The sequence below is a fragment of the Acomys russatus genome, chromosome 29 (assembly GCF_903995435.1).
Source record: "Acomys russatus chromosome 29, mAcoRus1.1, whole genome shotgun sequence".
NCBI classification, from domain to species: Eukaryota; Metazoa; Chordata; class Mammalia; order Rodentia; family Muridae; genus Acomys; species Acomys russatus.
In genome coordinates, this window is record NC_067165.1 from 32803147 (window position 1) to 32830940 (window position 27794).

General features: G+C 51.1%; 2 protein-coding genes across 2 annotated transcripts; one reads left to right on the forward strand and one right to left on the reverse strand.

Annotated features, from left to right (window-relative positions):
* Positions 1-590: 590 nt before the first annotated feature.
* Positions 591-5717, reverse strand: Ubxn10 (UBX domain protein 10). The gene is made up of 2 exons (XM_051171807.1): positions 5592-5717; positions 591-1873 (listed from the first exon to the last, which is right to left on the reverse strand). The coding sequence occupies exon 2, from the start codon at positions 1856-1858 to the stop codon at positions 1010-1012; it is 849 nt and encodes a 282-aa protein (XP_051027764.1). The 5' UTR covers positions 1859-1873; positions 5592-5717; the 3' UTR covers positions 591-1009.
* Positions 5718-6100: 383 nt separating this feature from the next.
* Positions 6101-27283, forward strand: Pla2g2c (phospholipase A2 group IIC). The gene is made up of 5 exons (XM_051171810.1): positions 6101-6276; positions 11465-11562; positions 14082-14226; positions 15836-15939; positions 27120-27283. The coding sequence occupies exons 2-5, from the start codon at positions 11526-11528 to the stop codon at positions 27281-27283; spliced, it is 450 nt and encodes a 149-aa protein (XP_051027767.1). The 5' UTR covers positions 6101-6276; positions 11465-11525.
* Positions 27284-27794: the final 511 nt, after the last annotated feature.

Here is a 27794-nt window from a genome sequence, read left to right on the forward strand (position 1 = left end):
GAGATTTGGCCGTAAAGGGATGCAGATGAGTTGTGGGTGTCTGGCTGAACCTGCAATACAAAAGAACTTTGGCAAACGATCTGTATCCCCAGAAAAAAAAAAACAAGACTCTACAATGCTTATGGCAGCTCTGGATGAGGTGGGCAGGGGGTACTCCATGCCAGCCAGCCAGCTGCACAGCATGGTCTCAACGGGAGCCCAGGAAGGAGCCACCTTCCTTCTCCTATGGAGGACCTGACACCAGGATGCACTGAGGTTGCACCAAAGACCTTCCATGGTTGACATGGGTGAGACGCTGAGACCAGGAAAAAAACAATTTGCCTATGCCCAGGTAGGCCGGACAGATGCTCCCAAGAAGCGCTAACTAGTCAGTCCATTCAGAAGCCAGCCTGGCTAGTCCGTGACTATGGAGGCTATTTATCCTGGCTAGCTCTAGGATGGTTCAGAAATGTGGGTGCATTGGGGGATCTGTGACAGCAGGAGACAGTTCTTCTTTTTGCTGCCACCTCACACCATCAGGGGTCCCCAGGGATCTCTGCTCCTGCACCTCTGGAGAGAGGTTACTTCCAAATACAGGCTCTACAGCCAATGCCAGTGCCGGAATTCCGAAACTCTGGTTATTTACTAGACTAGAATTCTTTCTGGGAAGAGGTGAATCCCAGAAAGGCAAGGTGTTGGCTTGGAGAGACCAAGAGTTCGCTGTACTGGCAGCAAGTGCTCCAGAAAGAGCCGGTTCTGGAAGGAGCCAGCTGTGAAAGGGCAAGTCCTGGCCACACCATGTCTAGGAACAGCTGTGGAATGTCCCTGTGGCCGCAGGAGAGAATAGGGGGCTCAGCCTGTGTGCAGATGTGTCCCAGACTCCAAAGACAGGCACGCTATACAGACAAGGCCCTGGGGTCTTAGCTGCACTGGGCTCATGTGGCACTTGAAACCAGGCTGCGTTGGAGGCTTCAGCTCGCCCACATGCTCTTTGCTCAAAGACCTGGGGCCTCAGCCTGGTGGTGTGGGCTCAGGGCCACCCCTCCCCCTCATCCCGAGAGATGCCCAGCACGGACTTATGGAGGATGCCACACTCCTGCAGGGACTTGGTGAGGTCAGAGAAACGTCTCCTGGGCACCTCCATCGTTTCGATGCTGCAGTGTTGGTAGGTGGCTTTGTTTTTCTGCTCAGCCACCGAGAGGACAGTCTGTAGGTCGTCACTGGGCCTGAAGTAGCGCACGAACCTTTGGCCTGAGGGTGACCTGATAGCCAGCAGCAGCCTCGGCTCTTGGTCTGATGGCTCTTCCATGTTTGAGGCCCTGGAGGAACTATGTCTCTTGGTTCGAATGATGAATTTCTTCTCTAAGGCACAGACTTCGGCTCTGGAGTCATCCTGGTTTGACTTTATAGTGGTGTGAGCCTCCTCTTGGTAAAGGGCCTGGACACTGCCCAGCTGCAGAGAACTGGCCTTGCTGGCCACTGTGTCCACAGCCCCTTCCTCCAGGTTCCTTCTGTTGATGGACGGGAGGACTGGGTACCTATTGAGAGATGAGGCGGCCCTGATGGGCGCCTGCTGCAGCAGCTCTGGCATCTCATCAGGGGCTCCCTGAGACGGAGAGACGGATGCGCAGGCTCCTCGTTTCTGGCTGCTTGGCGGCCCGGAGGAACATGGTGGAGGTGAAGAGGACAGTGCACTGGGAGAGCCATCTTCCATGCCTTGTGGTCTGTGCAGATTCGGCCGCTTCCGGCCCTTGGCTGACTTAGGCCTGATGACGTGCATCCTGAGTGGGCTGGGCTGCCAGATGAAGCTATAGGCTGCGGTACTGACCACAGTGCTGCGTTCAGGCGGTGCTGGGTTCACAGGGGCTTCTGTGGCCATTGCTTCTCAGGACCCCTAAGGAAGCAGGTGGAAAAGGGGAGGGCCATGAGACATTGGGATTCATTCTTCTGCCGTTCACTGCCCACTGGGAGAGTAAGCTCTGATGGGCTGGAGTAGGGAACCTGTCTCTGAGTTTCTAACATGGAGGAGGAGCAGCTGTAACTCACTCATTCATTACAGGAACTTGGAAGACATCAGTGAACCAAAGCCCCTGGAACTTAAAGTGAGAAGAGAAACTGGTGACAGCCACGAGCCCGTGATGACCGCGATGAAGAAAAGAAGGCAGCCACACAATGGCTACTTCTCACTCTTGTGGAGAAGGGCCTGTGTGCAGAAAGGGCACGCTGAGGAGGGACAAGCCATGTGGCAAGCCAGAGTCGGGGTTGGACAATTTTTTTCCATAGGTGCCTTTGTTTGCCAAGACTAAGCTCTGGCTGCTGCGCTGGGACAAAACCAGCACGGGAACGCACTCGAGAGATGCTGTGCGCCAGTGACATATGATTGGGCCCAACCTAGTAAAGTGTGCAGGGGACAGTGGGTCCTGGTGAAGTCCTACTGCAGGCAGAGCGCACTGAGCTCCAGAGCCCTTGCTGGCCCCCAGGGTGGGAAGCTCCCTTAAGAAGTGGCCTAAACAGACCTCGGAGGCAGAGATGGGGGTGTTAGGGGCAGGGCCACCTTTGCTCAAAGAGGGAAAGTAACCCTGTTAAGACATTCTCCAGGGCAACCAGGCTCAGCTCCACTCATCAGGAGCAGGTCACGTCTCCAGACAAGGGTCACTGTCTGCCTTGGCATCATTCACTATGGACACGCCACCCTCTGGTATTTCCATCTTCCCTCTGCCCTGGGCCTTCCTCAGCCCTCCTCCCTTGGCTGGCCACATCCTGCCCTGACTTTGTTTTCTTTCTCATCTTGCCAGGTAGCTCCGCGCAAAGCTTGGTCATTGGTGGGAGGACAGGGGGGAGGGGGCTGCCCTGGCCACCAGACAGGCCTCACAGGGGATGCTCTGGTGCTGGCGAAGGGGTCGCCAAGCCTCCATATAAAGACCCAGAGAGCGTCTGTTTTGACTTTTCAGTCTGTACTGTCTGTAGACTCCAGGCAGCTCTGCCTCGGCTGGACAGTCCTGGGTGGGATGAAATGGATGGGTATGACGTCATGTTGACTGTATGCCTGTCCTGGGCTTCTGTTCTAGGTCAGTGCTTTTACTTGTTACTCTTCAACAGGAGTGTCTAACTTTTGACACTGCAATATGACATCATCTACAAATATTATCACGCCACCTTCGTAACTAACCTGGGACACATGAGACCCGTGGGTTCCACATACCTGCATTAGAGCATTTCCTTAAGGTATTGGTGATGGCTCTTCTCAGGGCTCAACAGCCGGGAGGGGCTTATGTGTGACCCCTGCTGCTCTAAGCTGTGTTCTCCTCTTTACCAGACCACCAGGAACCAAACTTTATGACTTCTATGTATTCCTGGCAGCCTGCTGTTCAGAATCTCAGATAAGGTTCCCTTCCTTTTCACACTTAATTCTCTTTTTCTATTTGTCATGCGTGTATGCGTGTTCTGCATGTTTGTGGGCACATGTGTGGGCAGGTACACATGCTTATTTACTGAGGCAGGACCCAAAGCTCACCCATCTGGCCACCCTTGCTAGACTGCTATGGAGAATGCTGTCTTCCAGGCCTGGAATTATAGGGGAGCTGCTGACACACCCACTGGCCATTTACGTGTGTTGTGGGGATGCACACTCTGGTCCTCTGGCGAGTGCTCTACCCACTAAGTCATCACTACAGCCCTCTGCCATAGTTTGAAAGGCTCAGTGGCCACCTCTTTCCATCCACAACCCAAACCCTCCTCCATTCTCCATACTCAGCCTGGCTGCAGGCAGTTCAGAAACTTCTCCCTTAAGCAACGAGTTTTGGCATCAGAAACACTTGCCCTGATCAGCTACGAAGAATATTTCGCCCCCATGGGTTTCTTGTTCAGAGAGTGGCTGGAGAAAACCATAGCTGTCCAGCTGAGCCGAAGAGAGGCCTCTAGCTGAGCCTCCACCTTCCCCACTTGGGGATGGCTATTAATTTGCCACAGCTTCTACAGAATTATCACAGGCTTGGCTTCCAACACCCACACATGCCTGGGGAAGGTTTGACTGTCAGGAAGTTTGGTAACTTAGAAACCTCTCCCTAACAACTTTGATGAGGAAAGTCGTGTGTTCTCACAGGCGCTCTCTCTGCTGGGTTATTTTTAGCCGCCCAACTTGAGTGTGTGCGTCGTTGCTATACCTTTTGGTACCCTATATAATTAGCCATGTTCAGGGGGTGTCATATTCAAGACACCCTGGTCATAAGATAACATGACTGCAAGCTATCTCAAGAGGCAAAAAAACCTCAATTATGACTAATTCTCATAAGCCCACTCAGGGCTATTTAGGGACTAACACCTCCTTCAGGTAAAACCGTTACATCCAACCTGCTTTTATAACCCACTGCCTCCTCCCCAGTGGAGAGACCATCTGTCACATAGAGGGAATACCAGCTCCCACCCTCCCTCCCAGAACAAGGGCAGGATGCTGCAGGAAAACAGGTGTTTGGAGAAATGCATCCACGGCACCTTTAGGGCCACAGCCTGGGTCTCAAACGCTCCCTGTGCCCTCAGTCCAGGCTTCTGCGACAGCATAATCCCTGCTTGGCTCATTTCACCACCTCTAGGCCTGGCAGACGCTCAACCACAAAGCGATTTGACAAGATCTAGGCGTAGGCATCCATCAAGCTGCCAGCGCAAGAGGCAAGTGGCCCTGTTTACTTAAAACACAATAGCTAGGAAGCAGAGGCCTGCTAGGAAGCAGGAAACAAAACACTGGGCACCATTTCCAAGACGTTGCCAGAAGGGCAGGTGGCCATTCCTTAGGATTATCACCCCACGAACAGGAAGGAAGGGGGACTGGGTAGAAATTAAAGCAAGATTCCCGTGGCTTTCCGATGGTGGCCATAAGCTACCACGGGGTCAGACCACGGTACTTCACAATGCAAATCTAAACCGACAGCGAAAGCAGTAAAATATTGCCACCTACGAACCATCTGCTGGCATATACCGGGACACATACCCAGGCATTGGTCTTTTAAAATTGCTTATCAGTTACTACTACCCCGCTGCCACCACCCCCTTAGTCCCCCAGCCTGGCTTACAAAATTAAACTATGTAAAGGAACCAAGCCCAGGGATGGTGAGAGAGGATTGCCACCATTGCCAGCGCTACCCTAAACCAGAGATTAGAATGCGGGAAGCCACAAGCCACCAAAGAGAGCCAGGCTTTGCGAAGGGAACTAGGGTTGATTCCAAGACTGAAGGGCGGGTGAGGGAGTGGGGGAAAGGCCTCTATTATTTCCTCAGTCTGGCAGGCCTGGGAAGCAAAGCTTAAAGTGCAGAGGGAGGCGTGTCAGGGGACTGCAGAAAGGGCTGGAATGTGAGGGTAGAATTGGGGAAAGGGCAAGGCGCTGTGAGAGGCTCCCTGCAGCTCTCATACCCCCTTGCACACGACCCGGACTCCCTTTTCTCTCTTTGGATCGCAGTCCAGGAACTGGTTTGTATATGTCCATCCCGGGGCGGGGGGAGGGGTAAGGGGGTTGGGCTGCTGCAGACTCAGGCTCCGGCTAGGATGGCTCTGCTCCCTGGGGAAGGCGGCTCAAAAGGCCTGGCTCTCAGTTTCTGGGGACCCACAGCCAGGCCTCTCACCTCGCAGCTTAGGTCCATCCGCCTCCTGCGCCCGGCTGCGGCCAGCTGGTAAACAGCCCTGTCTCCCTGGCAACCGCCAAGGGGTGGGGGGCCACGTGCTTCCGGTGGGACCGGAACCTGCCTGGCCTGGACCGGCCCACTGCAGGCTGAATTGGACAGACCTGGGCACGGAGGGCAAAGGGCCCACCCATTCCAGGCGCAGGACCCGGGTGTGGCCCCCCCCTCATGGAGGCCACAGGGGTCTGGGCCTGTGTCTCTGCCACCTTCTTTTCCTGACCCGGCCTGACTCTCTCCTAGGAATAGTGCGTTCAGGGCAAAGGGAGCGCTCCCTGGAGTGGGGGATGGGGACCAGCATCAAATCCGGACTCCGTGTCTACCTTTGGCTTGTCTCTGTCAGTGTCCTCGTTTTAAAACGGCTCTGTGGGACTCATTCCTGATACCCTTAGAATCCGAGTGGCCTCTCTTTTAGGGTATATTGTCACAGGAAAGTAAGCCCCCCCCCAGGCCACCCTCTTGAGTATTTGATCACCACCCCTATCTCCTTTAAGGGCCTAAGTATATAGTCAGTAACTCCAGCCACTTTGCCGTGGGTTCCAACAGCTTTGAGATTTGGAGTCCCGCAGCCTGTGTGCTTTCTCTCCACCCTGCTCAGAAGTTATGGTCTACTACTTCAACCATTCTGTTGGTAAGAGTCTGTCATCCATCCATGTGAGAGAGCCTTAGCTGGTACCCACACCAAACATTGAAGGTATTGTGGCAAAGCACACACTTGGCTATAAGGGGAACGTGTGGTCTCCGGCGTCAATCAGACCCTCAGCCCTCCCAGGCCAGCCTTCTGTTTGCTCGCCTCAGGTTTCTGCCCTCTCTGATGGCTATTCCAAATCATTCTTGAAAAAAAAGAAAAAGAAACACACACACACACACACACACACACACACACACACACACACACAACCCAAAAAACTCCTCCCACTTGCTGCCTTCCCTCCTCCCTGTGGGATGATACTCTCCTGCCCTCTGCAGAGAAAACTGGAAATTGTTGGATAGAAACTTTCCCGTTGTCTGCTATCAGACCAGCAAGCTCCCAGCCTTTGCATCCTTGCTTTCTTGCCTCTGGTCTGTTGGAATGGAAGGAGACTGTCTCTCTTGGGATTCTGTCCCTTTTGTGTGCCTCTGTGATGCTCCACTGGTTCCCAGCCGTGGCCACATGTACCTGTACCCTCCCTAGACTCAACACCTTTGCTTCTATTGAACCCTTGCCTTGAAGATTGGTCCCCAGCCTACCTAGCCTGGCCCTTCATTTGTCCAACTTCTCTCCGTATTTGTTCCGATCTAGTAAAGTCTTCCTCCCAGATGACGTTAAAGCTGGGCAGTGGTGGTGCACTCTTACTCGCAGGACTTGGGAGGCAGAGACAGCCACTCAGAGGTCCACTGTCTGAGTTTGAGGCCAGCCTGGTCTACAGAAATGAGTTCCAGGACAGTCAGGAATACATAGAGAGGCCCTGTCTCAAACAAACAAAGGAGGAAGGAATACTTTAAAAGGAGTCTCAGTTGGACTCTCTGTAGAATAATTTAGTGGCTAAAGTGGTAATAGACAACAAATTGCTAATAGACAGCCAAGAACTAAAGGCTCCTTACCTAACATTATGGCCACATATTTGTTACCTGCTTTGTCCCGGGTGTAGGAATGGGATTCTGATAGGAGCGTAACTCTAAACCCTTGCCAGCACATTCACAGTTGGGTCAGAAAGACACATTGTTTACTGGTAGGTAGAGTTACAAATACTACTGTTTTCAGTAGAGTTTTCGCCAAGGGTAGGAGAGCCGGCACGGACTGGGTGTCATTACATAGGATGTGATGGGTACCAGCGGCACATTGTTTGGGAGCTGGTGTGGAGGGGCTCATTTCAGTGGTGGGCTGCTAGCTCATCTCAGAGAGGAAGCTCCTGACCCTGGCCTTGGATGGTGGCCTGGGCTAGGCTGGCCTCCTTTCTGGGAGCTCTGTCTGTCAATAGCCAGGAGGAGGCATCCATGGCCCCAGGGAGGTCCAGCTGGTGCTTTTAGAAGGTGGTTGTTTTTGCACTGCGGTATTGGCTGGCTTACATCTTGTTAATGATTCTGTCAGGAGTCTCCAGGCGATGCTCTTCAGATGCTCCTCAGCCTTTCAGCGCCCACTCAGAAAAGATCAAAGCAGACCGTTCACCAGCTATTTTAACGGCACCTAAGAATTATGCAATCCTTTGAGAATCACATCGGTTTCAATCCTTGCACCCCTACTGTGTTCGAGAGTGGTGTATGTGCCATCGTTGGAGCATGGGGTGGGGGGAATGCTGAGTTATTGCCTGTGGTCCATTTCATGTTCAGCAGCACACGAGTCTTTGTTCTCTGGCCTGGTGTGATGCAGCCCTGTGGGGAAGAAGAGGCAGCCATCTAGTTCCTGCCTTTATCTCCTGACCTGCACCATGAAGACTGCCTTCAAAGAATGTTCTCTCTGATGCCTGTGTTGCACACGTGTGCACACACGCACACTAGATTCTCAGGAAATGGCTGGAAGCCACTGTCCTGTCTGCTTATGCATGGACTCACCTTCCTTTGTGCCGTGCCCTGACTCTCCAGCTCTTTCCTGGGCCCTCGGCGTTTGCTTCTCCAGGGTCCTGGTTTATGTCTGTCTCACCCTCTCCCTCTCCAAGGTGAATCCAAACTGCTTGATCCTTCAAGGCTCTTCCAAAAAGTCACCAGTCCTATGAAGTCCTATCCTGAGCAACTGTGTCCCCCTGGTTCCCACAATGCTTTATTTTAGGTTCCTTCTGGTCTGTAATAACATGCCCAAGATGGCACCATGTACATTTCTTAGGTCAGCTCCTCAGATGTCCATGAGTCTCTTCCACAGAAACAGCATCCATTGCCTTTAAAAACAACAAAGTTGAGGGAGCAGTCTCGGAACTTAGAACCAGCTGGTCCCAAAGCCCACTGCATACCACTCCCAAGTGGCATGTCACCAGTACCTGCCTGCTGTGTTGGCCGTAGGACTTTGTAGGCATGGGCTCTGGAGTCTAAGCATCCATTTCAATCCTTGCTCCACTGCTTTCCCATGGGACACCTTGGTCATGTAATTAAATTCTTCTCTAGGTTAGTTTTCACATCTATAGAATGGACCTCGTAAGACTCTAATTGCTATAAGAGTGATTGAGACAATCCATTAAAGGTCTTCTTGGCATGGTGCCTGGCTCACGGAAGCACTTTGTTTCCATCTTACCCTGACACACTCCTTCAGTAGGTGATAAGTTGCCCAAGGGACAAGCAAAATCCCACTCTTAGTCTGCACAATGCTTGCTTGTGGTAGATGGCCAGCAAGTGAGAAATCGATGGTGACAATGGTGACACTGATTGTAACGAAAAGGCCTACCAGCCACTACTTAGCACCCCAAGGCTAACTAACACTGAATGTAAGTGGTCCCCTGGGGCCGGCTGAAGGCAGGTGGCTCAGTCCACCCCCCTCCCACCCCTGCATGTTCCCAGAGTGTCTGGTAGGCTTATTTTGAACTGATGATTTCTGGATTTTACTCTGTAGCCTGTGTTTTTCTCTGTTGACTTGATCCTGGTAGGCCCTCTAGGTTGACAGCACAGCAGTGTTTAAGAAGAAATTATGTACTGCAGTGACAAGGCCAAAAGGCTGCATGGCTGTGCATAGCTCCTTAGAAGTCAGCTTCCTGACAGACCTTCAACAGAGAAGTTTCTGGATAATAAATGGAGTAATGCAGTGTTTCATTGCTTCCCGCATGTCGCTGGGACATATCTAAGCCTGTCTCGACACTCCCTGTCTTGATTAGCGGATCATATCGAACTGTCACTCACCTTGGCCCCATGTTGACCAAGTGCCTTCAGACCAGGAGCATCTAGAATCTTGCTGGCACCACAGAAGGCAAAGGTGATTGACTCCACTTCATAGACAGGAAGCTCGGGGTCTGGAGCTTGGGCCCACTGCCAGGAAATAGTGGGACAGCTCCAACTCTCTCTGACCTAGACTCAGAGTTCATTGCTGCCCACTGTCACTGCCTCTTGCCCAGTGCCAAAATCAGCAGCTGTACAGCAGCTCTGGTGCAATGCTGTTGACAGAAGTCAAGGCTCATATGGGGCTCTTGGTCTGTGCCTGGTTCTCTGTTTACCTGAGTCGGCTCCACTGCCTCTTTTGGACCTTCCTTGGGGTCTTCTCATTAGCCAAGTACACAGTTGGTCCTTCAGTTGGATTTCGTTACTAGAAATGCACTCCAAGTCCCTTTGTAAATGAAGTCTCATCACCTGCTGGGTTCAAAAGATACGAGCCCTTTCTTTGTAGCTCAACCCTGGGTATGGTTTTGTCAGGTTCCCATGGAGACAGAACCTAATTAGAAAAAACGTGTACAGCTGTTGAAATGATAATTGGCCAAGAACAGCCTGGTCCAGGCCCCTCTCCGCAGCCTCTCAGCATTCAACGACATTGTACCAAAGAGGGCTAAGGGGCTAGGACACCTGGTGGGCTCTCTACCAGAGCTCTTGCCGAAGGACTGCCATTTTGAAGGTTTCCTGGGAAAGCTCATCTCAGAGTAAGACCTTTGGACAGGCCAAATTCTCAAGCCTCCACCGAGCTATCCCCTCTCCAAGACCTGTGGCAGTCATATCTAACCTGCTGTCTCATGGGGCTGGCAGAGGACGTGTGGACTACAAGCTGATGGTGCTGATGGTGGGACCGCCCCGTGGAGGGGCAGATGCCCACACTCTCTGCCGCTGCTCTGTGGAAGTGTGCCTTAGAGTGTTCCCTTCTCATTACAATTCTAATGTGAACACAGCGGCTATGTGTGATTTTGTTTTAGTTCCAAACGTCTTTGCCATTTTCCTTATTCTGACTGGTCCCCACCATAAGTCCATGGGAGAGGTCATCTATAGGAATTTGTTTACTCTTCCTATGCCTCTGCTATCTCTATCCATCCATCCATCCATCCATCCATCCATCCATCTATCCATCCATCTCTTTCCTGTTCTTTTTCTTTTCTCCTTCTCCTTCTCCTTCTCCTTCTCCTTCTCCTTCTCCTTCTCCTTCTCCTTCTTCTTCTTCTTCTTCTTCTTCTTCTTCTTCTTCTTCTTCTTCTTCTTCTTCTTCTTCTTCTTCTTTTTGAGATAGGATCCCATGGATCCCAGGCTGACTTCAAAGTTGCTATGTATCCAGGGATAACCTTGAACTCCCGATCCTTATGTCTCTATCTCCTGAGCGCTGGGCTTACAGGCATGGGCCACCTGACTGCATGGAATCCAGGGCTTTGAGGCAAGCACTCTAGCAGCTGAGCCACATTCCCAGCCCTGTCCTATCTCTTAAGTGACAATAGAAACTCTGACACTGATGTGAGAGTCTTGCAAGGGAATAACTGTGACACCGTTGAGGTTTTGTTCTTATCTGTCAGCTGTAGAAACCAAGCTTTGGTTGGGGTGGGGCGGGGTGTGAGTCTGAAGCTCTGGTACCAGGAGACCAAAAGAGAAACACTGCAAATGGCAGAAGATGCTAATAAACCCTGACTTTCTGAACCACACTCCCATGATGGACACCATGTGTGCCATTTAAACCCGGGAACACAGGGGCTGCTGACTCCTCCAAAAAGAAAAACAGGCAGATAGTGTTTCGAGAGAAAGAAAGCTCTCCCCCCCTTAGCGCTTGCTATTTTCAAGCATTCGTGCCCTTCTTACATTTGCCATCTGGGTCAAAGTGTCAGGAATGGTGTCGTGTTCAGACATCATTAGTTCTGGCAAAGATTTTTCAGAGCTGAGGCCATCCAAAGGCCTGTGCAGTATTGGTGGTTTGTACCCAAATCGCCTCTTCCTTTACTCCCTCCCTGCCCAAACAGGAGCTGAACAGGCAGATGAAGGTGGCACCCTGGCACCCTGGACCCCCCTACTTCTTTGGGTATGAAGAGCGTTGCTGTTTTCATTGTCTTCATCTTCTGTTTTAAGTAAAGCCATCTGGGAGAGTGCAGGGGGCCATCTTCCTGGCTGTATCACAGGGGTGGTTCCTCCTGGGTAGCACTGAGTGAAGGGAGGGTATAGGGCACTCAGGAGAGAGCCAGACTCCCTCCAATGTTCTCTGACCTCTGGTTCTGCTTTCTGATGGGCCAAATGCAGTGCTGGGCCCTCACAGAACGCCTCAGAAACCAGGGACCACATGCTGGAAAATGATAGTTGGTTGGGAGGCTGGTTGCCTTTATTTCAAGCTATGTGTATTGGAGTGCAAAAAGCAAAGAGGTCGATATGATTCTAGCCGGCTGGAGGAATTCTTCCAGGGACGGCATCCTGGTGATGCGTAGTGGAATACTTAGTCAAACTGAGTCACGACAGCCTGGGTTTCGGATTGCATACCTCTGCAGAGTGAAGGAAGGGCTTCCTGGGAGCCATCTGAGATCTCTTTCTTAAAAAAAAAAATCAAAACAAAAACTCAGTGTTTTGTGTTGAGTGCCTGGGTTAGCAAAACCAGTTTCTGGCTGGTTTCAACAGTGCTGCAGTAAGTCAAGCATACCAAAATTGGGTCTCTCTCTTTTCCCAAGTTGCTGGTGAGCTTTGCAGTTTTCAAATTATCCCAGTGTGGTGGCACATGCCTGTGATCTCGGCCCTTGGGAAGTGGAGGCAGGATTGAGAGTTCAAGTCAAGAGCTTGAGAAAAAAACCTCCTTGCCACTCTTACTGTTTTCCTTCTCTGAGCTCCTGCTTTGGCTATTTTTTTTATTGCTAGCCAAATATAAACTTGTAATTAAAAAAAAAAATCAAATGCTGGGGACAGAGATGATCTGGTAAAGTCCTTGCCTATCATACTCAAAAACCTGGTTCAGTCCCCAGCACTGGGTAAAGCCAGGAAGAATGGCACACTCCTGCAATGGAAGTGGAGGCAGGAGAGCTGGAAGTGTAAGGCCATCCTTAACTACAAGAGTTTGAGCCCAGCTTGGGCCATATAAGACCCTGCCACAAGACAAAACTATAAAATATATAGTAACAAAAGTACAGCCTTTTTAGAGACCAGGACTTTTCTACACCTAGATGTAACTAATGTGGAGACTGGGGGGGAACATTTCTCTCTCTCTCTCTCTCTCTCTCTCTCTCTCTCTCTCTCTCTCTCTCTCTCTCACACACACACACAATCACACACACACACATTCATGCACAAATAAATCCAGACATGCATGCACGCACACATTCACAGACAAATATGTTCACACAAATGCACACACACACACACACACACACACACACTCACAGTGCTGTATAGCACATATGTCTTAGTCACTGTCCTAGTGCTGTGATGAGACACCCTCTCACCACAACTCTTATAAAGGAAAGCATTTAACTGGGGCTTGTCTGCAGCTCCAGAGTCTTAGTCTATTATCATTGTGCCAGGGAGCCTGGTGCTGGACAAGGAGCTGAGAGCTACATCCTGATCTGCAGGCAGAGAGATATAAAGACTGGGCCTAGCGTGGGCTTTTGAAACCTCAAAGCTCACCCCCCAGTGACACACCTCCTCCCACAAGGTCACACCTACTAATCCTTGTAATCCTTCCTCAACAGTTCCACTCCCTGGTGAGCATACATTCAATTATGCGAGCCTACGGGCCATTCTTATTCAAACGGCCACGACATGCTTATATTAAAAAAAAAAAAAAAAAAAGGTACATGGAAGTATGCAAAATGAATGTGATTTTGGTTCTTTCTCCATCTGCCTCCATCTCACTGCCTGGAGTTCAGCTATTAAAAGTGATATGTTCCCAAGACATGTGCTTTGGTGACCATTCTCCAATGGGTGGACAAACGGTACTTGCCAGTGTTCAGATATTATGGACCAAACCTCCAGCAAGCACGTGTGTGTGTGTGTGTGTGTGTGTGTGTGTGTGTGTGTGTGTGTGTGTGTGTGTATATCTATGAGAGCATTTCATAGAGTAAAAAAGCCTATTGATGCATGCTTGTGATTCCAGCACCTCAAAGGCAGAGAGGGAAGAATCATCCCAGGTTCGAGGCCAGCCTCGTCTCTAATGGGCCTTCCAGGTCAGCCAGGGTTATGTAGTAAGGCAAGGCCCTGTCTTTTAAAACGAACAAACAAGAAAAGAATTGGTGGGTCTGTGTGTATTTGCCCTTTTACAGATGGATCAAGGGTGTCTTCCTCTTTCTTACCCCTGTGTTCTGCTTCTCCCATGAGACTATAAATGCTAGATGCTGCCTAGAGAGGAACTGACTAGAACTTCCTCAGTCAATGTTGATCAGACCTGGCTGGTGATGGGACAACCCCTGACAACTGGGGAGCCCGGGCCCAGTCCTGGTTAGCAAGACACTTTCTGGGTGCTGGAGTAACATAAATCCTATACTTTCTTTCCCCGTGATGGAAGCGGATGCCTCGAGGGAGGGCCCTGGACCACCCGCCTCTCTGCAAGCATTCCAGCAGGCCTGTGAGCCCTTGGGCTCTTGTTTGCTGTTTTCTCCTTGGCAGGGACAACCTCCACCCTCAGCAGCTTCTGGCAGTTCCAGAGGATGGTCAAACACATCATAGGCCATAATGCCTTCTTCTTCTATTATGGATACGGCTGCTACTGTGGGCTTGGAGGCAGAGGGATTCCTGTGGACGCCACAGACAGGTGATGCGGGAGATCCCGGCTATCCTGTTATTGTATTTGCATTAAAGTCCAGGCTAACAGCCAGGGGAGAGGGGGTTAGGAATCCTGAAGAAACAATTACAAGCCGGCCTGAGGCTGAAATGGGTTGCAGGGTCAGTCTCAAGGAAGCCAGAACTGAGCCACCTTCCCCTGTGTGACCTGTGACACTACTCAGAACCCTGTACAACTAAGGGCCTCAGTAAGGCTTGTGTGCTGTTCCCATCTTGAGACAGAATCTTATCTCCTAACTCACACTGACTTCTAACTTACTACATGGTCCAGGTTGGACTTAAACTCTGGATCCTCCTGCCTCAGCCTCCCAAGTGTTCAGATTCCAGGCACATGCCACCACGTACAGCTCAAACCCAGAACCCAATCCCTGCTGGACAACTGTACCGCTGAGATACACCCCAAGCCCTACCCTGCTAGTCTCTATCAAGGGCCCAGTGTTACATGGTCAGTCCTGCCCAGAGCTCTGGAAGCCTTTACCATTTACCTGACAAAGGTGATTTTTCCTCAGATGCTCCATTTTTTATTTAATTTTTAATTTTTTTTTTTTTTTTTTTTTTTAGGATTATGAGCCCAGCGATACTGCCCTACCAGCTCCCAACCTAATTCCATATTTTAGGAGAGTGAAGCTAAGTGGCCCAGTTCTGAAAAGTTATCCATCTGGAGGGAGTCACATGATACGGACTTGGCTTCCAGGACAGCTCTGAGGACTTGAGGGTGGGCGGTGTGGGCTTTTAGAAAAAGCAGAAGTTACTGTACTCCGGGGAGGGCACACCGGGGAGACTGGATAGTTTGTGTCTTTTCCCATTTGAAGAAATAAGAAGGGAGATGGATGTCGCTTGGCATGCCCTTACAGCAGGGCCTAGCACAGTGGCTCTCAAACTTCTTAATGCTGCAACCCTTTAATACAGTTTCTCATGTTGTGATGACCCTAATAATAAAATCATTTCATTGCTACTTCATAAATGAAATTTTGCTTCTGCAAAATATGTAGTTTATCTGATAGGCAACCCCCAAAGGAGTCACCAGCAGCTTGAAAAACACTGGTCTAACTTCGGACCTTGAGCTCCCAGGCTTGGCTGTGGAGTCATAGGAGACCACTGGCACTTGTGAGATTTTCGTTCTATACCCAACACTGACTGAATGAGGAATCTACTTAAGGGCTTCAACCCTCACATTGACTATAGGAGGCAGCATTGCCTCTGTAACCAACCCTACAGCTGAGGACAGAGAAGATCCCAGACTAAGAGTTGCTCAATCAACCACACTCTTGGAAAGCAGCAGAGCCTGGCCTGGAACACATTCCTAAGTCCACCTCCTGTCATTACCCACCTCCTGTACCTTGCCTGTTGGAAGCCAATGGTAGATTCAGTACTGCACATCATTAGCCCAGGGCCATAAAGGACTGAGCGACCATTTATAGCCAGGCAGATGTATCAGTAACTCACCCCTCCCCAACTCCAGTGCCTTTAGGCCCAGAGAAGGGTCAAGTCCCTTCCAGGTCTCACTCAGTGTCCTTCCCTGACTCCTGGGGACATCCACACATAGGCGCAGTTCTACACTTCCCTCTCCCCACTACCAGATGCTGCTGGGCTCACGACTGCTGCTACTACAGGCTTAAGGAGTATGGCTGCCAGCCCATCTTGAATAGCTACCAGTTCAGCATTGTCAACGGGACTGTGGCCTGTGAGTAGCCCTCCCTGAAGGGAAACAGTGTGATCCAGGCTGGTCCTTAATGGTTACCTCCTTATTAGGCCACTGACCATTTTAGGGAATGAGATTTCCTCAAGTGCTTGGAGACAAAGCAAAGCAAAACAAAACAAAACAGGGTGGGGCTGGAGGTATAAGTCTAAGAGTCAGAGCTTCTTGCAGAGTCCTTGCTTGGTTCTTCCTGGTCTCCCCTGCCCACCACTGAATTTCAGCTCCCACCAGGAACTCAAGAGCCCACCCTACATTTTTGTTTTGTTGTGTTTGGGGCTTTTTTGAGACATGGTTTCTCTGTGTAGCCTTGGCTGTCCTGGAACTTGCTCTGTAGACCAGACTGGGGTCGAACTCATAGACCGTCCTGCCTGTGCCTGCAAAGTGCTGGGATTAAAGGCGTGCGCCACCACGCCTGGTGTGTGTGTGTGTGTATGTGTGCGCTTGCGGGTGTTTTGTATGTATGTAGGCACACTTGCGGTCGTCACACACAGGTAGAGGCCAGAAGATGAGGTGAGGGATTGCCCTCTGCTACTTTTACATCTTATTCATTGAGGCAGAGTCTCTCAGTCAGACCTTCAGCTGGCGGATGTGACGAGCTTTCTGTGGGGACCCTTCAAGGGCTGGCATTATAGGCGAGCCTCCTCACCGACCCAGCACTGGGTTTCTGGGTATCTGCACTCTGGTCCTAACAGTGCCTCAATCACGGAGTTATCACCCCAGCCCCAACAATACTCTTTTTTATTTGTCAATTGAACAAATATTTGTTAAGGATGACCGCATGTTGTGCACTATGACCAAAGTAGGGAGGGACAAAAAGGCAACTAGGAGTGGGCCACTGCACAGGAGAGAAGGGGGAAGGGGATGGGAGAGTAGGTACACTCGAGAGGAGTGCCCTGGGACCAGGAGGGGGGGGGAGGGGTGTAGGCATGTGGAAGGAAAGTCTGGCCTAAAAAGATTGAAGACTGTGGCCATGAGCCTTTGTCCAGCCTTGTATTCCAGCCCACTGGGTGGTTTCTTTCTCCTCAGAGGGCATAGCTCAACTCCAGCCAGGCACTAGGGCATAGTGAGCCACTTCCTCCCAGGTGTGTCCACAGCTGTGTTTCTGGGCCTCCATCTGTCTTCAAGGTCAGAGAGCTACCACTTGCCCTGACTCATATCCCAGGATAGGTGACATATGACTCCATGATAAGTGCCCAGTACCCCACTCAGAGCTGTAGTGCAACACACAGGAAGGCACAGTGGCATGAACTGTGAGATTGGAAATGTGGCGGGCTCAGGGCTCAGACAACTACAATAGAAGGCTGCCTTTTGGTTCAGTCTGCACAGCTGGCCGAGGGACCTAGTACATAAAAAGAACCTTAACTACTGAGGCCTAGGCCAACCCTCTGCCCTTCCTGCTGGCTCCTCAGGAGAGTGAGGCAGGGCCTGGAAACTGTACTTTCCAGACCAGAACTCCAGGAGATAGGAAAACTGTAGGAAGATATCCTGACACAGGCTATGGCCATGGCCGTATGACACATCCCCTGAATGGCGCCTGGTAGTTGGGGGCAGGACACCAAGGCAGGGCCCAGGAGCCTGTGCTCCCTACATACAGCCCATGAGTCTTGCCTCATGCTCCCCAGATGAGAGCCATGCCCAGGGCTCTTGAGAATGAGGAGACTTCCCCAGCTGCCCTGGGGCATCAGTGTTACCCTCCAGGGGGCCTAGAACTACATGGCCTGGGTTCTAATGTGGAGCCTGCCGCTGCTGTGGCCTGACATGCAAGCACATCCACCCATGCACCGTTTGTTGGCTGAGCACCTGTTGCCACTGTAACCCCAAAGCCAGACTCAGCATGAGGTAGGCCCAGCTCTGGCTCTCCAAAGATCTGTAGCTCAGGAAAACTCCCGAGCAGAAAGAACCCTTGGAGATCATCTCAGCCAACCTTTCGCTGGTGCTCAGGGAGGACTGAGACCCACAAAAGGGAAGGGCTTCATCCAGCTGAGTGACAGGCAAGATTAAGACTTGGATGCTGAGCCTTTTCTGTGCTCTGGAATTTCCTGTCCTGCCTCCATTTTGAGGGCCTCGGTTTCCTCACCCATGAACTGAGGGCAGCAGCTACACCAGTGGAAAGCTGATGATAACTGCTTTGTGCACCTCACCTTGGCTCCCCAGGATGGCGCCCTCTGAGGTAGGCACCTTTCTCCCCCATTATTGCACAGCATGTCAAGGCTCAGAGACGTTAAGTGGGATGTCCAAGGTCACACAGTAGGGAAAGGATGAAGATTTGGGCCCCAGTGGTTCTGCCTCCTTGATACTGCCTAAAGGGAGGGTATCTACTGGATGGAGGGTTATCACCCAAATGCAAGTCTCATGGCCTCTAACAACCGGTGAGAAGCTCTGTCCTGGCTGGGCGAGTAGAGTGAATAGACCGTGGTCTAACCTAACACCCCAGATCTTTTCACTCGTTCTTGCCAAGGGCCTCAGCTTTCCAATCCAGCCTCACCCTCTCAGCCAAGTCTCAGTCTCCTCATCCAGTTGAAAGGGAACCCTGCCCCCCCCCACTGTGCAAGGTTGCTAAGTGATGAACAAGAGTGGCCCCTCCTGTGACCGCCCCCTTGAGAGGCGGGCCCGATGTAGCTATTTAGTTAGCATCTGCTGTTTGGGTGTGGGGATTTCTGGTTTGGCCCAGCTGTGCTTTTTGCTTTGTAGGGGAGCACCAGGACTCTTATTGTAGTTGTTTTGTTTTTATGTGTATTGTAAGTATTTTGCCTGTGTGCACGTTTGTGCACCATGTGTATGCAGTACCTGTAGAAGCCAGAAGAGGGCATCAGATCCCCTGAAACTAGAGTTAGCAGACAGTTGTCAGCTGCCATGTAGGTGCTGGGAATTGAACCCAGGCTCTCTGAAAGAGCTGCGGCAGGTGCTCATAAACCACAAACCTATCTCTCTAGCCCTCCCTCCCCTCAGTTTCTTTGAAGTGTGCCTTGCACTTGCCCCCTCTGTGGCTAATGTCATCACTGTGACCCTTATGGGATGGAGCCTCTTCCTGGCCCAGGCCACACTGCAGTCCAAAGCTCTGTAGTGGGACAGTTAACACCTCCAGCAGTTCTGAAGTCCTGGTCCCAGGTTGCCTAGCAACCAGTGTGGGGAAGGCAGTAGGGAGGGTGTGGTATGTGAGGGGTGGGGAGAGAGCTTGGTGTCCACAGCTTGAAATGCCACCCAGAGGTCAGTATACAACAAGGTCTTTGAAGGAGCCCAGGGGCCAGTTTCCCTGAAGGGGACAAGCAACTGCCCTAGCATGGCTGACAAGGTGGCTGCGCCTCCTCTGTGATGGTTGATATAAGTGCTTGGCATTCACAGGGGGCTTTAAGATCAGTGCAGTGACACCCCCTTTCCACCCACACAAGCATGCATTTGTGTAGGGTGGAGCCTGGCTGTGGGAAGTAGAGACTGCTTCTAGCCAGCTGTACCACTGTCACCTGTACCTGCAGGCCTTTGACTCAGCCCTCCCTCTGGGAGATTGGCAGGGGAAGGAGCGGGTGTCAGAAGTGGTAGCTTCTGGAAGTTTATTTGCAAAGACTTTTCTCATTACTCTGTGCATTCTTCACTCCAGCCTCTGTTGCCTGGTACAGGCCCCTTTTCTCTTGCAGCATTCAGCTCACCTGGATCCCCACTAGATCCCAGCTAGAAAGTAAGTTCCCTGAGAGCCGTAGTGTGTTCATTACTCTACCAGTGACCATGACAAAATACCCGATGTTACCAGCCTAAAGAAGAAAGGTTTAACTTGACTCACAGTTTCTGGGAGTTCAGCCATTACGTGGCCCGACGCCTTTGAGCAGAAGACATATAGAGGACAGCCCACAGCCCCTAAAGACTTGCTAACAGTGACCTATTTCCTTCAGTTAGACCCTCACCCACAGCTCCATACAAAGCCTCCATCACTTTCCAAAATGGCACTTGTCAGCTGAGGATCCGGACCTTCAACACACAGGCTTGTGTGTGTGGGGGGGGGGGGCGGGGGGGATTTCATACTCAGTCCATGGCACCGTGCCTCTGCCCGCAAGGCCTCGTGGCCACATTACATTGTAAAACGCATTTAGTTCATCCCCAAGAGTCGTCAAGTTCGTTTTCTGTATTAATAGGTTTTCCCGTTGGTATGGCCCAAGAAAACAACTTAAAAGCTGGCAGGGATTGATTTGGGGCTCACAGTTTTCATAGATCTGAGCCCACCATCTTTGGCTGTATTGTTCGTGGGCTGGCAATGAAGTGGGTCATTATGATAGTGAGAGTCTGTGGCACGGACTACTCCTCTCAGGGCAGATACAAAGCCGTGTAGAAAGGCCAAGACCAAATGCAGCCTTCAGAAGCACCCTCCAGTGACCTACCTCCTCCTGCTAGGCTCCCCCCTCCTGAAGTTTCTACAGCTTCTCCCAAATAATGCCACCTCCTGGGGGACAAGTGTTTGATGCGTGAGTCTGTGCAGCACGTCTTGTATTCATACATAGCAAGGGGTGAGCCTGGCTTGTTATGGGGGAACTCATACTCAGGATCCATATGGAATGGTGCTCTTGGGCCTGTGAAGTCTGGGGGTGTGCTTGCTCATGTCCACATCCTCAGTTTCTAGAGGAAGGCAAGTCACGTGCTAGTCGCTTAATGCCTATTTGTTTAATGAGTGGCTGGATGGAAACTCTCATTCAGTATGTGATGCCGACATATTTATCCTGTGTAAAAGCTGAGGAGACAGGCTTTGGGAGAAGCATCAACTTGCCTAAGATCATAAAGTGTGTGAGTCACAAACTTGGGTCCAGAGTCTTGGTCTGGGCACCTTTGTGTGGTCCACGGGCCACATAAGTGCAGCTGCTAAAGGCTCCAGCCAACAGCGGAGGAGCCTTAACCAACACTAGGGCTGGAGATCAACGATGAGCAAGACACAGTCTCCGGCTTGAAGGAGCTTACATTCCAGTAAGGGGAGCCCACGATAGAGCCACAAATCGAGACAGATGTAGCCAGATAGGGATGCATCCTTCGCAGCTGCTCAAACAGGTTAGGAGATTGCTGGGGTTCAAGGAAGGGAAAGTAACTAGTTTAGGCAGCTGTGGAAAGGCAGCTTTGAAAAGGGGAGCCAAGACCTCAGGGTGAGTGTGGAAGGAGCCTGGAGCCTGGGGAAGGAGTAGACATGCTTGGGTGTCTGCCCAGGCAGTGCAGGAGGTTCACCATCTGCGTCAGTGGTCCCTGACCCACAGGAGCATGACTAGGGGACACGGCATGCACTGCTGTCAGAAGGAGGAGGAGGATCACTGTTTAGGATGCTGATTCTGAAGCCCATAGGGATGTTAAGCATAGCGTGAGCCAGGATGGTGACAGAGAGATCACGGCAAGTGTGGGGCGCTGGGTCTGCTTTGGAGGTTAAAGTGTCAGGACATACAGGTGAAGTAGACGAAGTAGTTGTAGAGCTGAAAGAGAAGGAAGTTGAGTGGCAGCTCCTGGCCTTGGCAGCCATAGACCGTGGCACCAGCCACTTAACTGGCGAAGACGGAGGTAGAGTGAACCGTGATGGCATGGGGTTGGCATAATCACGTGGAGTGTAAGATGTGCTGTAGTTCAGATATCTTTTAAGTGTATTCCCAAAGGGTTTGTGTGTGGGAAGATGGGTTGCCCAGGTAATAATGTTAAAACGTGGGGGACCAAGACTGGGAAGATGGCTCAACTAGTGAGTTCCCTGCTGTGCAGAGAGCTGAACTCTAATCTACAGCAACCATGTAGAGCCTGGAGCACAGCAGCATACATATAACCCCAGCTGTAGGAACAGGAGCGGAGACAGGTGGGGCCCTGGAGCTCAGTGGCTAGCCATCGAACCTAATTGGTTCAGCAGGAATAAGGTAATGGGCTGGCGAAATGACTCAGTAGTTCAAAGGTCCCATCATGCAAATGCGAAGGCCCAAGTTTGGATCCTAAGCACTCATTTAAACGCTAGGTGGCCATGGTGGCACTTGGGAGGCAAACACGGGGCCTCTGCAGAGCAGGCTAGCCAATGAGACTAAACTACATTGGTGAGCACTGGCTTCAACTGAGAGACCCCACCTGAGTGATAAGACGGAAAATGACTGAGGAAGACTCCCACCACCAATCTTTACCACATGCACCCATACACATTCATATGCTCACACATACATGAACACATACATGCATTCACACCACAAACACATAAACACACACAAATGAATTTTAAAAATAAGGTGGAGAAGAACCAAGGAAGACACCCAGCGTTGATCTCTGGCCTCCATACACATGAATCAGTATGCACATGTGCACTTACCGCCCGTGAACACACATTATACACCATACACACAAACGCACAAGACATGGCGGGACCTTTAAGAGGTGGGGCCTGGTGGGTATCGGTTAGAGCACTTGCAAGTGTTACCCTCTGAAGAGATTAATTTTCCTGGGACACTGGTCAGCGCAATGGTCAGCCATCCCAGGTAACTGGAACTAGAAGAATCTGTTCTTTAACAGCAAGCAAGACCGGCCCTTCCCCAGTCTCCCTGGCTTCCTGTTGTCCCGTGTGGCTCTCCTTCTTGCATGCACACCCACCATGATGCTCTCCATCACGCTGTGATGTGCCTAAGGGAGCCCTGCCAGAACCAGCAACTGAGCTGTCTGGTCTCGTAGCCCCCAAGATTGTGAGTGAAATAAACCATTCTGCTTGCAAATTTCAGAACGCTTTGCATTTCAACAGAAAATAGTCTAACACAAAGTACATATCAGACAGATACTGTGTGTTGGTGTCTGAAGCTCAAGGCAGAGTTCTGGGCTGGAGGTGGGAACCCAGGATGATGTTGGGTCCTGAGACTGAGCAGAAACACTGTGAAAAACTGGAATAAAGCTGTGGCCAAGATAAGCTATGTGCGGGTTTCGGTTAGCCACGAGGTGGGAGTCTATACCCGTCACCCTTTCTCATTTGTGGAGATGTATTTCTCAGGATGAGAAAGAACTTTTTGAATCTGTCATTTCCTTTCCCCGTGCCTCAGTTTCTCTTTTGGCATATTGGAAGATGCAGGAGCTGATAACCGTAACTGAAGGATGCTTCCAAAATGACCATCCTTGGTAGGAAATGACTGTCCAGGACCTGCCCAGAAGATCTGGAGACTGGGAGAGCCCTGGGTAGGGGACCTATACACCAGGAGAGGATTTAATCTCACAGTCAAAAAGATTTGACTGGAGATGAGGGTGTAGCCCATTTGGTAGAACGCTTGCCTGGCATGCATCAAGCCCAGGGTTCAATCCTCATCACAGCATGAAAGAGCATGGAGGCCCATGCCTATAATCTCAGCTCCCGGAAGATGGAGGCAGGGTTGGCACAGCCATGGCTAATGGGAACAGTGAAAGTCATAAAGCCAGTACAGCTGCTTGGTAAAGCTCCAGTAAAGCTGAACTGAATGATGCAATTGCTGCGGTGCAGTCTCCCACTTTTTGGCCTTGATCGCCATGTGTTGCCCACTTGGGGCCTTTTATGATTTGTACAACTTGGGGATATTGGATTGATGGGAATTTTCTTACGAATCATTTATGTCCTCTTCCAGGAGTACCGCTTCTAAGCTTCCCCAGGAGAGTCCTGACCACACGACCCCTCCACTTCCAGGGAGAAATCCTTGCCTGGCCCTACTTGAAGGTCTTCCTTACTCTCTGGTGGTTGTGACTCAAGTAAACATGCCAGAGACCTCCTTATGAGGCTCTGACTCAATGATCCTCTTGGCACATCTGCCCCTGCACTTACTCAGGAACAAGATAATCAGAACAAAGTAAACCTAAAAGGGTAAACAGTATTCAGCGGCCTAGAGGAGTTGGCAGTAAATCAAATTAAAAGCCTTTTTCTACTACTGATGGACAAAGAAAGATGTGGATAAATGGTAAAATAATAAAATATTAAGATCTCCCTTTCTTAGAAAAAGTTAACTCATACAGGGCCACTATGGTGTATGACCAAGGAACAAAAAATACTAAGATTAAACATATAAATAAATTCTACAATATATAAAATAGAAACATTGTATCATGACAGACATTGGATAATAACCTCAGCAACGCTGGCCTGAAATTTTTTCTTGGGCCTTATGACAGTTGCACTCTGACTATTAAAAGTTGATAATACACTGCTTGGGACATGGCTCTCTGCCCAGGCTGGCTTGGAGATTTTCTTTCTGTCTAGAGCCCTTGAAACCACAAGAGTTACCACCGTGAGAACCGGCTGCCATGCTTTGGAAAAATATGCCCTTGAAACTGTAAGACTGCTAAAAGTTGGGTTGTGGGGTTGATGAGGGAAAATGACTGTAAAAGATGATTCTGTTCTGTCACAGTTTATCAATGATGACTAAACTTATGGCCAAGTGGAAGTTAAAACATGTTTCGGGGACAAAAATGATCTGATCTATGTTTTGGGACAACACACATCTATCCCTGCCTGCTGAGTTCTGTATAAATAAAGAAGCACTCTCACTGCCAGTCAGTGAAGCTGCAAGCCCCTCCCGATCCTGGTGCCTCGCTCATTCCTCCCTCGCCTCCTTGCTCACTGCTCACTCTTGGATCCTCCCTTCTTCAGGCCCTGACCTCACTGAGGGCTGGGCCCCGGGCACAGGAGGGTTAGGAGTTCAGTGTCATCTTTAAGTATCCTCAGGAGTGAGTTAGGCCAGCCGGGGCTACATGAGACCATGTCTCAAGAAAGAAAAAAACAAAAGTGGCTGGAGGAGATGGCTCTAGTTAAGAACAGTTGTCATTTTTTTTTTTTTTTTGTAGAGAACCTGGTTTTGGTTCCCGGTATCCACATGGCAGCTCACAACCACTGGTAACTGTCATCCAGGAGATCTGACACCTTCTTCTGACTGTTGTGGGCACCGGGCACAAACATGGTGCACATACAGGCACATACATGGAGCACATACATCCATGCAGACAAAACCACTCATATACATAATCGGAGAAGAAGGACAAGGCGAGAAAATTGGGTCGTGAGGAAAAAGAGGAATGAGAGATAAACAGGAAGCCAGGTGTGGTGGTGCACGTCTTTAATGCGTGGAGGGGGGAGGGGCGAGGGGCGGGGAGGGGAGAAGAAGAGAGGAAGAGAGGAGAGGAGAGAGAGACAGGAGAAGGGAGAAGAAGGGAAGAGGAGAGGACAGAGAGGATGACATTTTGCTTCAGGGTTCAGATTTCCTGGGTGGCAGTGCCAAATCCCCAGAAACTGGCATTCATGCAGCGCCCCCACTCCCCCCCCCACACCCCCGACTTTGGCAGCACAGAGATACGCTGTGGACAGGGAGGAAGCGGTGCACACTTGGGCCTGAGATGTAGAAGAGCCATAGGGGGCTGGGACATGATGGATCTGGGCAGACCTTCACAGACGGAGGAGGAGGAGGAGTCGTGAGAGGGCCAAAGGGCGCAGGCACGAGGAGGAGTGGCACCAGCGTTCTTGGCACCTTCCTGAGCGGGTGTGTGGTGAGGGGCAGCTGAGACGTGGGATGGAGGTGTCTACCCTGAGAAATAAAGTCTCCAGGCAGGCGTGGGAGGACAGCTCCAGTGGGCATGTGGGCTGCGAAGAGGGAGGACAGCAGAGAGACAGCCTGTGCTGGTCCAGCACACAGAGGCTTGTTTCTTTGTGTATGGGGAAGCAAGAGTGCAGCTGCCCATGCATGGGGCCCAAGGCATGCAGTCTGTGAGCAGCAGCCATGGTGACCAGCAACACCCTAGCAGGGGCCTTAACAGTGCCGATCAGTTTTTGACCACGCTCAACAGCACTCTATCCAGGGAGACTCTTAGATTAACCAACCAGCTGCAGAGCACAAGCCTGGAGTCCTGCAGCCTCCTTCCTAACTCAGAGAGCAGATCTGTGCAGAGTTCTATAGAAAGGAGTTTTACCTCATTGACCCCTTATGTGCTTGTGCATGCAACATGTGTGTGCACACACACACAAAGCATTAGGGCCAGTGACTACTCAATTGAAAGCCCAGTCGGCTTGCCCTTCAGCTCAAGGGTCTATACCAGATCCCAACATCCTCAGGGCTTTATTTGCCTTCCTGCAATAGTATCTTGAGATGCTCCCATGGGCTGGCCTCTGATGCAGCAGAGTCCCAGCCTCTTGGAGCCTCACTCTGCAGGGCAGAGGAGGGCACAGCAAATCACAATGCAAATGAAGTCTGCAGTGGGACATGGAAGGGAGAAGTTGTGAGGGGTGGGGTGGCAGAGGGGAGGCGGTGTGTGTGTGTGTGTGTGTGTGTGTGTGTGTGTGTGTGTGTGTGTAGAGCTTAAGGCCAGGTGGTTTGGATAAGCCACGCTGAAGAACTTTGATCCCATTAGGACCCAAATGGCCTATGGATCTCACCACTGGAAGACCCTGGAGAGCCAAGGTCCTGAGACCAGCATGCTCAAAGGCCCTGGGACAAGGCAGAAGGTGATACTTGAACTCACAGAGGCCCCTGTGCCTGGAGCAGACCGGGGGTGGGAGGGTGGCAGTTCCATGATGACAGGGAGGCTGGCACAGTCAAGCTGTGGCAGGTGGGCTATGGACTGCCAAAATGGGATGGTCCTCTCTTCTTCAGAGACCTTGAAACCACAGCATGGCTTTAAACAGGAGAGTGAATGCGATTCGGGTAACATTTTGAGACTACCTGTTTATTTCCTCTGGTGGTGGTGGTGGTGACTAGAGTCTGGAGAGGGGCAGGAACGTGGGTGGAGGCCAGGATGATGGAAGAAAGGGGGCAGAGCGTGAAGTGCTTTAAACACGTGACCTCCATGGGACTTGCCAGCAGATGGGAAAACAGGAAGCGAAAGGATGGGGGAGAGCTTTTGAGAGCTGCTGGGGTCAGTTGGTGTCATTCCTAAGGGTGGAGGGGTGACAGGCTCAGCGGTCATGGTACCTATGTGCAGTTAACTTCAAACACCTGCCGTTGGAGATGTTCCCGACAGCATGTGGGATGTCAAGCCGGTGTCTGGGTAGCAGATGGGCCATGCAGCCCATCCCTTGCCTCCTTCTAGGTGGCTGTTCATTGTGGCATGGTAGGATGTGCGAGACTGGGCTGGAGGACTGGAGAAGGGCCCTGTAGCTCCCCTGAGGCCCCCAGCCCTTCCCCCACCTTAGAACCCAGCGTTGGAGTGCGCAGCGAGAGCCCCAGTGACTCTGTGTGTTCCCTCAGGTGGATGCATCGCGGGTGGCAGCTGCCTCTGTGGGCAGAAGGCCTGCGAGTGTGACAAGCAGTCTGTGTACTGCTTCAAGGACAACCTGGACACCTACAACAAGCCCTTCAAGCAGATCTTCCTCAGCCGACCCCCATGCAGCAAGCACAAACTCAGATGCTAGGGAGGCCACTGTCCCTCTGTCACAGGCACCTTCCGGAAAGCTGTCTCTGACTCTGCTACGACAGCCAACGGACAGCCCCCTTGGCTTCTGCAGCTCAGCACTGTTGACAGGGTGTGTCTCTCCACTCAGCACAGGCATTGGAGGTGAGGAAGGGAGAACACCACCCCGGAAATAAAGTGACATATTCCGACAGAAGTAAGTGCTAGAATGTAGGAAAACAAGGGAGCAGGGGTGGGAGGCACCCCCATAACTCCAGCATTCAAGAGGTGGAGGCAGGAGTTCAGGGGCAGCCTCCACTACATGGTAAGTTCAAGACCAGCCTGGGCTACTTAAGATCCCACTTCAAAAAAAAAAAATTAAAAAAATAAATTTTAAAAAGGAAAAAACAGCCGGGTGTGGTGATGCACACCTTTAATCTCAGCACTCAGGAGGCAGAGGCAGTTGGATCACTGTGAGTTTGAGGCCAGCCTGGTCTACAAAGTGAGTCTAGGATAGCCAAGGCTACACAGAG